We start from the raw sequence: 17,139 nt of genomic DNA, 5'->3' as shown, positions 1-17,139 counted from the left end.
ATCTGCTCCATAGGACGCACACACATTTCCTCTCAATTTTTGGAGGGGAAAAGTGTGTCTTATAGAGCGAAAAATACAGTATTTACTGGCATCTCAGGCCCAGGGGCGTCTTGCCCATAGAGGCAAGTGGTGCAGAGTGCCAGGGCACCAAGTTCTGGAGGGCACCAGGGAAGAGATGGAGGCTGGGCGCAGCACCTCCCGGCATCAGCTTGCTGCCCTCACCCGCCTCGCTGAAGCAGCACCACACCCGGAGCGTCCACCTCTTCTCCACTGGAGGAGCCTCCTCCAGCCGCTGCCCACCTCCTCCAGCCCTGCAAAGCATCTGGCAGTGCCGTAAAAAGCCTGGGAATTCTAAGAAATGGGGGGGGCGCCGAAGGGATCTTTGCACCATGGCACCGGATGTACTTAAGACCTGCTCAGACCAAATGGATCTTTGAAACTGGAACATAAGAAGATCACAGATCCACTTAGTCAATCATCCTGTTTCCAACAATGAAATACGTCTCTGAGAAGTCAATAAATAAAGCATGGACAACTGTCCTGCCTTAAGTATTCCAAGGTATGCTGCCTCTGAAGAGGAAAGGTCCATTACATTTCCTGGCTCACCCCCTCTAGAGCAAATGTGAGATGATACCACGACCAGCTGTTTTCAACTTTCTGGGGCGAAAGCTCAATAACCATATTCTAGCCTTAGAAAGGAGAGCTTGGTGTCAAATTAGACTACCAATGGCCACTAGCGGAGGAAGAGGAGTGCAGGGGGAGTGCACTGCCCGCGGCAGCGTGATCCTGGTGGGGTGCCATCACGGCTGCCTCCCCCGCCTGCGCTGGGCGCCATGCCCCCACAGGTGGCGTGCCACACCCCCGGGATGCACGCCAGCCCTGCTCCCTCCTGCTCTCCACCCCCCCCCGGTGCCAGAGCATGAAGCTTTGCCACTGCCAGTGGCAATCACATGTATTTCCCTCATAAGTCCGCAAAACTGAGCAAAGGGTTGGAGCACCCTCTCTATGAGAAAAGGTTGAAACATAAAGAGGCTGGATATGCTAGAGACAGCAAAATATGAGTGAGATGGGAAGAGTGAACAGAAAGCATTCTCCTTTCCTCATAATACTAGGATTCAGAATAACCCAATGAAGTTGATTGGCAATAGGTGTAGGTCCCAATCAAGACAGAAGAGCCCACGATGGTTGACTCCATTGGAGCGGGAAGGGGAAGGGTCAACTCGAGAAAAACGGAGCTCTCTCTGCCCCAGCAAAGAGAAAGTGTGGGAGGATCCGAATCTAGGTGTGGCTTACCAAACCTCCAACTGAATTTCAAAGAGCAATTCTCACCACGGTTAATTGCATGTATTTAATTGTATTTAGTTTCACCCTTAGTCATCTTTGTAAAGGAGCTACCACAGTCAGTGTAAACATCCAAATCTAACCACAGCTATTAGTGAGGATGGTTTATTAATAGAAACAAAACAAAACCAGCCTCCATGTCCAAAGTAGTATTTCTCTGAATATCAAAAGCTGGGAAGAAACCAGAGCGGAGGGCTACTTTCTTCACACCCTGCTTATGAACTTGTAGACATATTTGCATGGTTACTGTTGAGAGGCAGCAAAATCAAAATCAGTTATAAGCAGGGAGGACAACAGTCTGAATTAAGAGGCATACATTTCACACCTGTGTGTGTATCATACATATGTCTGTGTGTCTGTGATGGTAGTCAAGAAGGGGAATGGCCAACCTGCCTTTCCCCACCCCCACCTCCAAAGCTTAAATATTGCATTCGGAAATTTGAGGCAGCGCAAAGACCAAGTTGGATTACTGAAGATTGTATTTCTATAAGAAGCAGTGAAATCCTTACCACAAAACTCTGGAGATCTCCAATCCACACAGATCCTTTGCATCCTGCAGAGGTGTGCATAGGAAGATATGATCTCACAGATTTCATCACCATAGCAGTTGTTTTCTTCACAAGCTGCATAGTACAAGTTTGGAGGGATGATTTGGTGACATTCGTAAAACTGAGGAGACAGCAAGATGCTGCACTTTGTCGTGGCATGGCCAACGCATTGGCCAGCTCTGTTCACCTCACAGATCTCCCCTGGCTGCTTCACTGTCCATTCTTCAATGAAGAGGCTGCTGTCGGATGTAAAGGAGCCATTTCTTAACACCAAGTCATTGCCACTGTTTTGGTCACAGATCCCTACAGGAGAGGCACAGAAGAGAATTTTATAGTATCTTAGCTTTAGAAGTTATTTATCTCCAGCAGGGAACTGAGCTTAGAATATGTATAAGACCCATACTTGAAAACGTTTGCTAATCCTACCAAAACTATGTTAGGCCCATCTCAAAATTGCTACAGCCATTTCACCTGAAGAGGACCCTTCAAATTTGATTCACCTAATGCTACACCCCCTACACATTTTCTGTATTTTAGGTGAGCGGCAGACACAATTCTAATCAAAAGTTCCTAGGTGGTTTCTGAGAATGGCGAGAGTTGGTTTATGCTAGCTCCAATGCACACTATTTCTAGAGAGGACTCATCCAGACTTCTAGGCAAAGGTCTGGGCTTTGAAGCTGCATGTCCGAGTGTTTTTTGTTCTGATGTCGTGTTGTGTTTCTATTATTTTTGTTGGGAGCTGCCCAGAGTGGCTGGGGCAATCCAGTCAGATGGGCGGTATATAAATAATTAGTTGTTGTTGCTGCTGCTGTTGTTCTTGTTTTGCCCCAGTGCTTCCCCTGGAAAAGCCCGTGCTGAGTTGATATGATTTGCTCGCCCACCATTTAAAACACTAAAAACCCTTACCGGATAACTACCTGAAAACCACCCAAAGTGCAAATTTTCTAACATACCACAAAGGCCATGCGTTTCTGAAGCGAAGCTCTTTGGGCTAAGTTGTAAAGTAAATTCATTGTTGCTTGGAGTGAAGGAGAGGATGTGACCCAGAAGAGAGAACCGGATTTCGTGCATTATTGCTCCATAGACATTGACTGCAACATGACCGTCGGCATAAGGAACATTAGTTGTTTTGCCATTCACAGCAACCTGTTTGGAAAAAAATTGAGAAAACCTTCTTGTTGTTTCCATGCATTGTTGTGAATTGCTTTGAGGGTAATGTAGACGATTAATAATAATAATAATAATAATAATAAATTTTTATTTATACCCCGCTCTTCCTGGTTCAGAAACCGGGCTAAGGGCGGCTAACAACAAATTTAAAATCCTTAATTGTAAAAGCAGCATAAAATACAGTATAAAAACATGGATAACAATTCAAAATTCAGAAATCAATTTAGGGGAAATAAGCATTAGAATAATCCCCAGGGCTAGCTGAATGAATTGGTCCTACTTGGGCCAGCGAGGAGGCCAGGGGAGAATTAGCTGTGGGGTCTCAGAGAGGGTAATCTTCATAAAAGGGGAGAGGGAGGGAAGAGAAGGGAAATAAAAGATCAGGCTGAATTCAAATTAAAGGCCAGGAGGAATAGCTCTGTCTTATAGGCCTGTCAGAAGGAGGTTAAATCATGAAGGGCCCTGGTCTCATGGGACAGAGCATTCCACCACGTCAGAGCCATCACTGAAAAGGCCCTGGCCCTGGTGAAGGATAATCTGACTTCCTTAGGGCCCGGGACCTCTAAACTATGGTTATTCATGGACCTTAAGGTCCTCTGCGGGGCAGACCAGGAGAGGCTGTCCCGTAAATATGAGGGCCCTAAGCCACAAAGGGCTTTAAAGGTCAAGACCAGCAGCTTGAACCTGACCCTATACTCCACCAGGAACCAGTGCAACTGGTAAAGCACTGGGTGATTAAGGTAAATGACTGACTCATTTGGGGGGACAGGAAAGGGCTACATTAGGTGGCCACCACATTTGGGATGGGGGCTATATATTCTCCACTCCCCTGAGATCTCAGCCAGTGCAGTCTTTAGAATATGCGCCACTGGGGTGCAAAGATCCACCCAGCACCCCCAAATTTAGTTCAGACCCCAAATTAACTTTTATTATGCTTATGTCAGACACTACGCTTACGCCTTATCTCTTGTTTGTGAAAGAAGGGAGGAAAAAGAAACAAACTTTTTTTATTTGCTCATTTATTTACAATACACTTACCGTATTTTTCGCCCTATAGGACGCACTTTTCCCCCTCCAAAAATGAAGGGGAAATCTGGGTGCGTCCTATGGGGCGAATGCAGGCTTTTGCTGAAGCTTGGAGAGCGAGAGGGGTCGGTGGGCACCGACCCCTCTCGCTCTCCAGGCTTCAGGAACACATCCGAAGCCTAGGCAGCCCTACGGGAGGTCCGGCAGGAATGTCTAGGCTGCGGATAGCAGCCTGCTGCCCAGCGCGAGGGGCGCCCTGAAGCAGAGCGCCCCCCGCGCCAGGCAGACATCCGCAGCATGGGGAGCCTTGCAGGAGTTCCCCGCAGGGCTCCCCACGCTGCGGATAGCAGCCTGCCGCCCGGGGGGCGGGGCGCCCTGAAGCAGAGCGCCCCTCGCGCCGGGCAGACATCAGCCAGCCCCACAAGCTCGGGGGACAGCAGGGAGGCGCAGCGCCGCCATCCCGCTGTTCCTTGACCTGGTTCTGTTTCCCCGACCTGCTTTTGGGGGGGAAATAAAGGGAATTTCCCCCCTTTATTTCCCCCCCCCCAAAAAAAACTAGGTGCGTCCTATGGGATGGAGTGTCCTATGGGATGAAAAATACGGTATACTGAAGTATACACCACCACCACACTTAAACTTCTAAGTATTGTTTAGGCACCTACTTAGGAGAAACATCAGTTGTGTCAAAGGTGCCACTGACGCAGCTGCCGCGTAGCAGCTCAATACAATTTGTAACATAATGTAAGATTTAATTTTGTGCGCGCAGCGCTGTTCAGAATGACAAGCGCCGTCGCTGAGTCAAACGCCGCTGTTGTGAATGACAAGCACCACTGCTGGTGCAGCGCGTCTTTGGTAAATGAGCGCACAAAGTCGAATGCCCTTTAGTGAAACAGTAGGTATACATTTCGGTAATACCTAGGTATATATGTATTTTGTTTTTCTAGCTTGATCAAAATTATTATTTCATAACAGGTAGATAGTTAAGAGCTTAGGTGGCTTCAGCGGTGGGCGCCTAGCGCCCCCCAGAATTCGGCACCCGGGTGCCCCACACCCCTTGCACCCCTAGGAAAAGATGGCCCTGGTTTCAGCCGCTGAGAATCAAGACTGCTCTTGAAAGCATAGCCCAGTCCTGGGTTCTGCTTTGGGTGACACTGGAAAGAGATGGAACACTGGGAACTGGTTTTTACATATACTATATATTTTGGAAAATGATTTGTCTGTCTGTCCATCTCTTTGTTCTCCATAGGTTAAGCCAACTCTTGAGAGATCACAGCTAAATTTGGCAAGGGTGTTCTGGAAGTGGGGGTAGCGGTATTTGTTGGGACACTGGCTGCCATTTTGAATCAAGATGGTCAACCGAAATGTCACTTTGGGTGACTTTACCCGGTTTTTTGGCTTAGGTTCAGCTGCCTCTTAAGGTATTGTTTTGGCACTAGGCTTTCCAAGTGGAGGGCGATGCTCTTCATCAAATGTTTGGAAACCAACTGCCATTTTATTTCAATAAGGTGGAGATCTTCCAAGGGTCCTTCTAGCCAGCTGCAAGATTCAAGGTTGTATTCAGCTAAAGTATACTCAAAGTAGACCCAGTGGCATGAAGGAATGTGACTAGGTCCATTAATTTCAATGAGTCTACCTTGAGTAAACCTTAGTTGAACACCATCCCCAGGCTCGTTTCTTTTTCATTGGCTATACCACAACTCTAAGCTGCTTATCTAGTCCCCAGTCAAGCATTATTCCCACTACAATGGCTTACCGTCATGTTGCTGAAGAGCAGCACAGACGAGCCCTTGTATGTGATCGCCATGGCATTCATGCAATTGAATCTTGGGGTTAAACTGCAAGGCCTGTTGCGAAGAACAACCTCAATATCATGTTCTTTGTCTTCAAACAATGTGTAGGAACAATTGCCTGTCAGTTTGAAATCCAGTCCATCGAAGGTGACAATATGCCTGGTTGAGCTTCCCATGCAGGTGCCTGTAAAGCGGCAGGAAGAAAACAAAAACGACCATCAGGGGACCTGATCATTTTAAGCAAACCTTCTCTTTGTAGAAATAAATTAAAAAATGAAAAATTGTCCAGTAGCACCTTAGAGACCAACTAAGTTTGTTCTGGGTACAGTCGTACCTTGTTTTGCGACTGGGATCTGTTCCAGAGCCCCGGCTGCTAGCCAAAAAGGATGCAAGGCAAAGTGCTGCGTCTGCGCACATGCACGGAGCGGTTTGTGCTTCTGCACATGCACAAGCGGCAAACCCAGAAGTAACCCGTTCTGGCGCTTCTGGGTTTGCTGCGGACATTCACCGGAATGGACGCTAGACGAGGCGGATGTTTGCGGAGGTATTACTGTATACACTTTTGTGTGCATGTACACTTCTTCAAATAGCCTCTCTGAAGGTATCTGAAGAAGTGTGCATGCACACAAAAGCTTATATCCAGAACAAACTTAGTTGCTCTCTAAGGTGCTACTGGGCAATTATTTAATTTGTTTATTTATTTTGACTGCGTCAGACCAACACGGCTACCTCCCTGAATCTTCTCTTTGTTGACAGGCAAAGCAACAGGGGAAACTGAGCGGCTGGATTCTGGTGCCTTGCTCTCTATCCCACTGTGCCAGTCCCCTACTGTGCTTTAGTACCACAAATGCAGGTGGCAAGAGGAGCCAGCTGGCAATGGTTGAGAGAAAGCTGCTGTCTGCAGCCCGGCTCCTGAGAGTGAGCAGTTTTCGACCTGCCAACCCATGCCTTCCTAGCACCACTTTCACCTTTCTTCCAGGCTACCTGTTTCACACGTATCCTCTACTTGTAGAAGTATATTTTAACTGATCATTTGTAAAGATGTGCTGCTTTGCTCTATGTGTTAAGTTCAGGTAAGCTGAAACTCTCCTGCCTGTTACTTAAACTGCCCTCATTGACTCTGTCAAGAACCGATCACACCTGAGGGAGGATGAAAAGGCAGCAGAACAACCTACTCACATGGACACACCCAACGGCAGCCGCATGTTTCCTCTACTTTAATAGCAGGGAGACTGTTGCGACATGTTGGTCTGGGCATCTTCTCACAATTAATTCCATGGCTCTCCAGAGCTGTGCGGCCACCCAGGAAGCATGTCACAGTGTGACATTGATCCAGCAATGTCCATTTGTCACCAGGCTGAGCAAAAACGACATACTGAAGTTAAAATAGGATTCTATGTTTAAATGATAACAATTGAAGAGCATTTGGTAAGTAGCCACCAGACTGATCTACAGTCTAAATCTAGCAAGCAAGATGATACTCTCCTTTGGCTGCTAAAATAGCCTTGGACAATTAAATAAAAGAAAGGAACAGGGGGTTTTTTGTGTGTACAAAAATATGAATGATGCAGAGAAACACTTGGACATGAACCAGCCAAAGTCAGTGTTATAAACACCCACTGATTTCAATAGGAGAATTAAGCATGTATATTAAGGTTACCAGATTTTTTTCAATGAATCTGAGGACACTTTTCAACTTCGTAATAAATAGATGGATTTTGTCAGGGGACTGATTTGTAAATCTGGGGACTGTCCCTGGGAAATGGAGATGTCTGGTAACCTTAATGTATATACGTTTGCTCCACCAAGATCAATGGGACTTAGTTGTCTTTAACTCTGACTGGATTGTCCCCTCTGCAAGAAAGACATGCCAAAATGTGAAACAATTAATATGATGGAATACAGCGCTTGAGGAGAATGGTACTTGGTCCTATGCAAGGACTTTACGATGAGAGTATATGAGTTCATGCATAATCGTACAAAATCCAAAAGAGAAACATGACAGTAAAGCATAGGATCTCTCTTACTTCTTCCAACATGAAAACATCAGGAGTGAAACAGTAGATCGTCCCTTTTACTACACCTTGATTAAAATTTACTAGAAATATCAGGTAAGAAAGGGCCACATTAGGTGGCACCATGTTTGGGATGGGACAATCCATTCACCACTCCCCTGATGTTTTGCTTAATGTTAGCAGTTCTGATATATTAGTCTATAATAATAAGCTCTCGTTCCATGGTTGAGCACCATCAACCCAAAAGACATTTATTCTTCCGCACACCCAGTCCCATAAAACAGAAGTCATCTAGAGACGTTCTCCAAGACAAGTGGCTTTGCAGGCTGATTTGATTAGTTGGACATCCACATAGTATCTTTAAGTTATGTAAATGTAAATATAATGTAAATATAAACATATACTGCATCTACTTACTGCCCTCACATTCCCATCCTCATCTATGCACTCTAAGACAGGCTCTGAAAGAGAAGCAATCATTACACATTTAGAATATTGTATCTCATTTACGCAGGGTGTTAAGGACTACTAAACTGTGGGTTCAAAAAATACAGGCTTCAGCATCGCCCACGTGTCACAACATATGTTATTGTTGCTGTAGTATCCTGAGGAATCATCCTTTGTGGGTTTTAAGTTTTGCTCCTCATAGTTTTATTATGTTCTCAATTTTGATATAGCCACAAAATTCAATAAAAAGTATTGTAAAAATAAAATAAAATACAAGCTTCAGAAGAAAATTAGCCCGAAATATATTCTAACCAATGACTATATAGCCTCTTCCTTCTTAAATAGGAATGGTAGGTCAGCACAGGGATGGAGAGTGTAACCCTGTTGATTCCCTTTTCTATGGTCATGGAATCATCCTAAAAAACCTATCCAGGAGCAGAATGGGATGGACCTCAAGATGCCCACAGACTAAGACAGAACAGATTTGTCCACCCTTACCAGTGGTGGCCCTATTCACATCCAACTTGACCCTATACTGGACTCGGGACCTTTCTAAGTTTCTCGCTTTCTGACAAAATTTGTTTTAAGCTACAAAGTAGATAAATAACTAGGGTGGGAGTGGGAGTTGGCAATGCGTAGCTCATAGTCTCCATTTCTTCTTAACAAGTTTTGTTCTTCATCTCTCACTATGTGATGAACTGGCATACTTGAAGAACGTCTACAAAGTAGGATCCTCTAGCTTATGAAAAGAGAGCGGCAATTTCTGAGAATAATGGAAGCCATTTAAGAAGCAAAGAGGGCACCTCATATATCTTGTTGTGGTGATGTTGTTTTCTTTTGGTTTGTTTTTCTGAAGCTCACCTGTGCAAAGTTTCCTGGAAAATGTATCACCCGATGCCAGCAGAGTTGGAAGGTCATCAAAGCGTTGTAGCTCGATTATCCTGTCAGGGGCAGATGGCCCAGCTAAAGTCCTCAGTTGTGCCTTCTCGTATCTGTCTCCAACTCCAATGGGAAGCAATGCGACCCCTAAGGAAAAGTTTGACATATTGAAATACACCCTTAGAAGGTGGTGGACTTGCTTCATCGGAAGTTCTTTAACTTATTATTATTATTATTATTATTATTATTATTATTATTATTATTCCTCACTCATCTGACTGGGTTGCCCCAGCCACTCTGAACGGCTTGCAATATATATAAAAACATATATAATAAAACATTAAACATTTAAAAACTTCCCTATACAGTGCAGCCTTCAGATGGCATGGGGTCAGATAAACCGTGTCCTCCATGGAGGGCATGTGTTGCGGTCAGATCACCATAAACTGCCTCCCTGTTGTGGAGCAGGACTGTTTGGATAGCCATAACACACCATTGGTTGCCCCTCGGTTCCTGGGGCTGAAATTTGGCTGGATTGGGTGTCTACTGGCTGCCAAGGGGCTATTTAAGAGGCTGGACGTAGCTGGAGAGCTTCTCTTCTCGCGACGTGCATCGGATAACCTGCCCTCCCACCCTATATTTAGGGCTGTTCTTTGGCCTTGCTATGCCTGTCTAGGGGTTGTCTGTCTTGGAACAGTGGTCCGTTAGGAATTTTGCCATTTGACTGATTGGCTGCTGCCATTTGTTTTTTGCCTACTGTGTAGCAAATCGTCACAACTTTGTAAGGTTGGGGGTTAGGCACTGGTTCAATGTTTTGGGGAGGGGACGTGGTTGGCTGTGCCTGCCTCTCTATCGCTGCTGCTAGGGAATTCCGTTAAAGGAATCCAGGGGCTCGCCTTGCTTTTGTCTGAACCCTGTCAAGCGGCTAGGGCCACGCCAGAGCCCCTGGGAGCATCTAGGGTGAGTTTTGACATCAAAGCCAGCTTCTCGCTCCCCCAGGATGCTTTCCCTTACTGACATATGGTGGTGCCCAGTGTCAGTCCTGTTCCTGCCACTGGGCAGGTTCAGGTAGTCTGGAACCAATGCCTAAGCGACTACTCACATGCTGTAATCAATAAAGATGCCAAAAAATAATGCCAAAAACCTAAAACTAAATTCTGTGTCTATTGTGTCTTTATTTGGGGGGTGGCTTGGGGGGTCTTCACACGCAACTCCATACCCTCCAACATTTCTCCAATGAAAATAGGATGTCCGAAGGTAAAGCAAGGCATTAGAAACCGGGACAGCTTCTGTAAATGCGGGACCGTCCCTGCAAAATAGGGACACTTGGAGGTTCTGAATGTAAAGCATCTGGAAAGAGCCAGGAAGGGGAAGGCTGTGCTTGGGAGCGAGACCAATGTGTGCTGTGACATTCAGGGAGTGGGATTTACTTGCATGTTTTCATGGTCGCAAAGCCTCTGGTCTCAGAAAGGGGTACTTTGCAATAAAGAAAATATAGAGGAAAAAGGAACTCTTAATCATTTTTCTGCCAGACATTCTTTTGTCCCAACATATCCACAGTTATGTGGTTCCACTAACAACAACAATTCCTAGGGCTTATTTTAAAAAACGGAGTTACTTTCCAAAATACCTTTGTACTGTAAAAATAAAAATAGTGGCAGAATATTTACTATTGACTCTTGCAGAATATACAGCAGCCTCCATGGAATCTTGTGATGGGGCAGATACAATGATCACAGCTATCTTGGAAGCATTGGGCCTTCCTCCGTTGGCTTCAGAAACGGCATGCTGAACTGTGAAGTCAATCACTTCTCCTGAAAATGAAAAGAAAAACTGGTCCAGAACCCACAGTAGACTATTTTCAAGAGGGGTTAGTGTTACGGAAAAGCAGCAATGCGGGAGCGAGCTGCAGGTGGCTGGAAAGCAAAACAGGATGTGAATGTTTGGGACTGTACCGGGGAAACAAAGGGGCAGTCTATTCACTGTACTGAGCACCGGATGTTAGCTCAGAGTGTCATCTGACCTGTACTGGAAGTACAGGGGTGGAGATTTTTTTATCTCTACTGTTGGAGTCTGATGAGTGCAGATGCGTTTCTCTGTACTGCTGCAAGGACAGAAATAAAGACATGTAAATACATTTCTGTCTGTCTCTTTCCCCTCCCTGGGGGAGGCAGGGAGGAGAGAAGAGTGGTGTGTTCTTCTCACGTTTGAGGAGGATCGCCGATAGTGACCTAGCCTGTATCCTGCTGGGAGACGCAGACGGGGAGGTCAACAAGGATCTCAAGCCGAGTGCCTAGAGAGTGGCCAGTTTCCTCTGTTAAGGCTTAAGAATCCAACATATTGTTGGGCTACAACCTGCATGTTCTGGCTGGGGCTGATGGGATTTGTAGTTCATTGCATCTGGAAGGTACCAGGTCAGTGAAGAATGATTTAGGCATGGGTAGGCAAACTAAGGCCCGGGGGCCGGATGCGGCCCAATCACCTTCTCAATCCGGCCTGTGGACGGTCCGGGAATCAGCGTATTTTTACATGAGTAGGTAAAGGTAAAGGGACTCCTGACCATTAGGTCCAGTCGTGGCCGACTCTGCAGTTGCGACGCTCATCTCGCTTTAATGGCCGAGGGAGCCGGCTTACAGCTTCTGGGTCATGTGGCCAGCATGACTAAGCTGCTTCTGGCGAACCAGAGCAGTGCACGGAAACGCCGTTTACCTCCCCACTGGAGCGGTACCTATTTATCTACTTGCACTTTTACGTGCTTTCGAACTGCTAGGTTGGCAGGAGCTGGGACCAAGCAATGGGAGCTCACCCTGTTGCAGGGATTCGAACCGCCAACCTTCTGATCGGCAAGTCCTAGGCTCTGTGGTTTAACCCACAGCGCCACCTACGTCCCTTTTATTTATGTGCCCTTTAATTAAAAATGCATCTCTCGGTTATTTGTGGGGCCTGCCTGATATTTTTATATGAGTAGAATATGTGCTTTTATTTAAAATGCATCTCTGGGTTATTTGTGGGGCATAGGAGTTCGTTCATTCCCCCCCCCCCCAATATAGTCTGGCCCCCCACAAGGTCTGAGGGACAGTGGATCAGCCCCCTGCTGAAAAAGTTTGCTGACCCCTGATTTAGAGAGTAGTAGGAATGGTAAAGTTTATGGAATGTATACTGATTAAAAATTATAAAGTTTATGGAATGTATACTGTTGAGAGACAGAAGATTAAAAATAGGACAATTTAATAACTGGCTTCATTTAATCTACTTTATGATGTACTAGATAAGGCATGGCTGTAAGCAGACATAGGCTTGGTTTGCACACCACCTTAAGCTCAGCCACCAAGAGACTGTGGTAGTTTTGCTGTTGCACCAAGCTGAGCTTAGTTTAACTTAGCATATCATCCAAACCTGGACTTGTGGCTTGGCTCTTTCCAGACTAAGCACGAGCTGCAACCAAAATGTCCAGGAAGCAGCAAATCAGCTGCCATCTCCTTTTCCAGAACCTGCACACTTGCACTAAGTAATAAATCAAGGTCACGCATAATCCTAAACCAAACAAGCAAGCACGTAGGGACCCTGAAGAAAAATGGCAGCTGCTTTGCACTACCTGCAGATTGCCATGGTTTAGCCTGCCCAGACCTACCAAGAGCAGTAAACCAAGAACTATTATTGGTTTCAGGTTGGTTTTTTTGGGGGGAGACAAACCACAGGCCTTGGTTCATACATATCAATAAGTCACATTGTGGCTCAGTTCTGGCTAGCAAACCAGAAGTGCAAAGCGGCCTTGGTTTCCCTTCTGGGTATTATTTCTATTATTATTTATTAAATTTGTATTTCACCCTTTATCTGAAGATGACAGGGCAGTTCACAACATAAAAATGGGAACCTTCGGACTTGCTCAAACCCGACCGTACATTTGTTTATATATTTACACTTGTTACTCTTTATGTTATGTGTGCAATATCCCTATATCTATAGATGTGCAATGGTAGATTTATAGTACAATAGGAGACTTATAGTACAATAGCACAAATTCTAAGCATTTGCACGTAAACTGTAGAGCAAGATATAATAACATACTTAATGTATATGCAAATAGCTTGGGGCTTACATGGAAAACAAACCTGCAAGGGAACATTGTAGAATGTAGAGGATATATGAAAAAGGTTCTGGAGGGGAAATATTTTTAATTCAGTACCAGCCAGAACAATGGAACTTTGCAGTAAAAATAAATTACAGATGACATTTATACACCCATTCAACTCTTCCTCATCACCTCCAGTCAATCTTCCAGTTGTTGGAAAGGATGTGGAAATAGAGGAATGTCTTTTTATTTGTGGTGGGAGTGCCTTCTGGCACGGATGTTATGATCAAAATTTTTTATTGAAATAAGGAATATTCTTAGATAGCCTGTTCAAGCTACACCTCGGCTGGTGCTATTATCAATATTTTATGGTAGAAATGAGGAAATAAAATAAAAAACACAATTATTATGGAATATGTTGAAATGGTGCGGTTTTTTGTGGAATTCGATTGATATTTTTATGCTTCCCTTTCCTCCCTTCTTTTTAGCTCATTTCTTATGTTTGTATTACTTCCGTGAAATGCAAGACACACCAGTCAACTATATTATTTATGTCTACTGTCCATAAAAATGTGTTTCACATTTATCCCTTCCTTTGTTTTATTGTTTTTAAACTAGGTGGAAAATTAATGAGGATTATTTTTTATTATTTTTTATTTTTTTTTAAATTATCCTTTTTTAAAAAAAGGATAAATTATATGACAATATCATTTTAAATAAAATTAAAAGTTCACAAAAGAACTAACTCATCAGTTAGTTACCATTTTCAAAGCAAACTGGGAAATATTATCTTTCTAGTTATGAAACATCATTGAGTTATCTAGGCTGAAGGCTAGAAGAAATATTCAAACACAGCATATTTTAATGCGCTATTTAAATATTTTTAATGGTGCTACAGCGACACCCAGTGGAAAGAAAAAAGCACAAGCATACTCATTCACTCATTCATTAAGACAGCATGCTACAACCATCCCAAACTCTTAGTCACTCGAATGCCAAAATATATATTTAACAAATTCCTGACATGGCCTAAGGAGTGTTTTCACTGCTACCAGGAAAACACCCACACAAGCAGCAGAACAGCAAATTACCTGTGTGGCCAATGATCTGCCAATCTGGGTGACTAATCTGTATGTTGCTGTTAGGAGTGGCAAAGGTTGAAACGTTTGTGGCATTAACGGATAGGAACAGGAGACTTGCGGACTTGACTACGCTGTACTCTTTGTGTTTCTTCTGAAATGTTTACTTGGCTAAAACATTCTGTAGCATATTAATCACCACTACCTGGAATTTCTGTCTCCCCTCCAAAGAGATCTTCTGATGCCTTACAGTAACAATAACTGTGTTGGAGATACTTTGCACGGTAACGACCCACTATGCCTCCAGATGGCAGGGGAACCCAGAGAAGGACCTCTGATGAAGAACGTAACGCATGGACAGGGACATGTGGAGACATGCAATGGTTCAGTTCCATTTGCCCAAAGCCACATCGAAAACATTAGCTGTACAGCAAAATAGCATCATCTGAGAATCTAAACTTGATTTGTGGCACGTTTGCCAAAACTTTGACCACCATATACTAGCCTTGCTTCTGAGCTGCCTTATGTACTCCTTGTATATATATATAAAAGATCCCCACAAAGGAGAGTCTAAACAGGGGTCAGCAAACTTTTTCAGCAGGGGGCCAGTCCACTGTTTCTCAGACCTTGTGGGGGGCTGGACTATATTTTGAAGGGGGGAGGAATGAATGAATTCCTATGCCCCACAAATAACCCAGAGATGCATTTTAAATAAATGCACACGTTCTACTCATGTAAAAACACGCTGATTCCTGGACCGCCCGCAGGCCAGATTTAGAAGGCGATTGGGCCGGATCCAGCCCCCAGGCCTTAGTTTGCCTTAGTTTTGTTTATTTGGTCTTTCCATGATCACTGAAATGTTTTTTCATATTACACTGCCCAGAGTTGTGATTATGTCTCTCTTATATTTTTACGATTGATTTTACAATTACACTACTGTATTCTTATAAACTACTTAGAGATGTTTATGTTAAATGATATATGAACTGTAAAAATAAATCAGTGTGTGGGTGGCAAAGTCCAGAAACAGTTTTGCCATCCCACTCACTGTGTAGGTTAGACTAGCAGACATTGGTACTAACCAATAATACAGTGGTGCCCCGCAAGACGAACGCCTCGGAAGACGAAAAACTCGCTAGACAAAGGAGTTTTTCGTTTTCTTAGCCGCTTCGCAAGACGCATTTCCCTATGGGCTTGCTTCACAGCGCGTCTTCCCCGCTGTCCCCGGACCCCTTTTGAACCAAGGGGCGGCAACGGGGAGAAGCGATTCTCCCCGCTGCCCCTTCCCTTGCTTTAAAACAGGTCCGGGGATTGCGGAGATTGCGGGGCAGGCAACAGGGAGAAGCAATCTTCTCCCCGCCGCCCCTTGCTTTAAACAGGTCCGGGGACAGAGGGGAAGGCGCGCGACGCTTCCTCTCTGTCCCCTGACGGTCTCCATAGGAACGCATTAATTGATTTTCAATGCATTCCTATGGGAAACCGTGCTTCGCAAGACGAAAAACTCGCAAGAAGAAAAAACTTGCGGAACGAATTAATTTCGTCTTGCGAGGCACCACTGTAATTGGTTTCCCCACTATGAGAGGGGATGAGAAGATTTGCTTGTTTCAATTCCTTTATCATTTCTCTACTTGGATCTTTGCAGTGTTGAATTCATGCTGAGTTCTGGTTTAACTAAAAGAACTTCTAAAATTAATTCCAGAATTTGAGCATACATAGCTTGAAACACCCAGATCAAGCAGGGTTGCTGGGTTTACCTCCCAGTATACTGCCTGCCTAGCATTTATTATTTGCAGTATGTCCCATTCTGCTCCTCAGCCTTCCAACTGGAGGCTGAAAGTGGGGACATGAAGCTCCTTCAAAGAACAGCAGTTTCCATTTAATGGAAAGGAGAAATCAAGAGTGGATGAAAAGATAATAAAAGCTAGGCATGTGCTTTCTTCAGAAACAGAGCAAAGTACAGGCTCTTAAAGATGCAACAACAGGGGCCATCAAGAAGGAACACCGCAGAAAGGTGAGAGCCACTTCCCTTAGGCATGAGCTGTCCACCAAAATCTCCTAGCTGTAGAAGACTTCTGACTTTGCTCTGTGCAGGCATGGAACCCATATGTAGATTAGTTAAAGACCCACAAAGAAGAACTATGAAAATTATACAGGCCGTCTTTTGCACCTGCCATATCAATGAACTTTCCACAATAACAATAAACTTTACAGGCAGTCAAGTTCTTAATGGGAGATTTTTAGGCATATGAGGATCTATTATTCAACAATTCCATTCACGATTTAGAGAATGGGCGGGGGCAGAACAAGAGACAAAACAATCCCTCAGGCATTATATTGGGGCGCAATGGGAATGCGAGAGAAGCTGTACAAAGCTAATACTTTTTAAAAAATTGGACAGGAAATAAAAACATAATGATTGGAAAGAGAAATGCAATGTAGACAAAAATCCAAATGTACTCAAATGGTAGAGAAGCAGAAACTGAAACATGATAGAATATCCATTAGTAGCTATTTTCTTCGTCTGGACGCCCCCCCCCCCAAACAAAAAGCCAAGGAATAAAATGTTAAATCATTTTAGGATGTTGTATGATTACAAGAGGCAGGGGAATTCAACAAAGCAGAAGTTCCTGCCTGGACCTCATGAATCACCATATTAAAAAGGTCTCCATGGTTCTAATCACACCTCCTCAATGGCTTTGACCACGGAAACATGAATCCCCAAAGGCCTTTCTTCCCCCACACTTATGGAATGCTTCCTGAGGAAGAAGTCAA

At 44.4% G+C, this 17,139-nt stretch overlaps 1 protein-coding gene across 1 annotated transcript in view; it reads right to left on the bottom strand.

The window, feature by feature from the left end:
• The window catches only part of VWF (von Willebrand factor), a 159,612-nt gene that overhangs the window by 55,313 nt on the left and 87,160 nt on the right, over nucleotides 1-17,139 (bottom strand). The window contains exons 31-37 of the mRNA XM_083503303.1: nucleotides 10,887-11,030; nucleotides 9,199-9,363; nucleotides 8,308-8,351; nucleotides 7,055-7,232; nucleotides 5,839-6,059; nucleotides 2,843-3,035; nucleotides 1,851-2,192 (exon numbers count right to left, since the gene is read on the bottom strand). Of these exons, the coding sequence (XP_083359429.1) occupies nucleotides 1,851-2,192; nucleotides 2,843-3,035; nucleotides 5,839-6,059; nucleotides 7,055-7,232; nucleotides 8,308-8,351; nucleotides 9,199-9,363; nucleotides 10,887-11,030 (1,287 nt within the window). The remainder of the gene's footprint in view (nucleotides 1-1,850; nucleotides 2,193-2,842; nucleotides 3,036-5,838; nucleotides 6,060-7,054; nucleotides 7,233-8,307; nucleotides 8,352-9,198; nucleotides 9,364-10,886; nucleotides 11,031-17,139) is intronic.

The sequence above is a fragment of the Podarcis liolepis genome, assembly GCF_965112155.1.
Source record: "Podarcis liolepis genome assembly, chromosome: 5".
Classification (NCBI taxonomy): domain Eukaryota; kingdom Metazoa; phylum Chordata; class Lepidosauria; order Squamata; family Lacertidae; genus Podarcis; species Podarcis liolepis.
The sequence above is the reverse complement of the archived record's forward strand: the minus strand, read 5'-3'. Positions and strand labels throughout refer to the sequence as shown.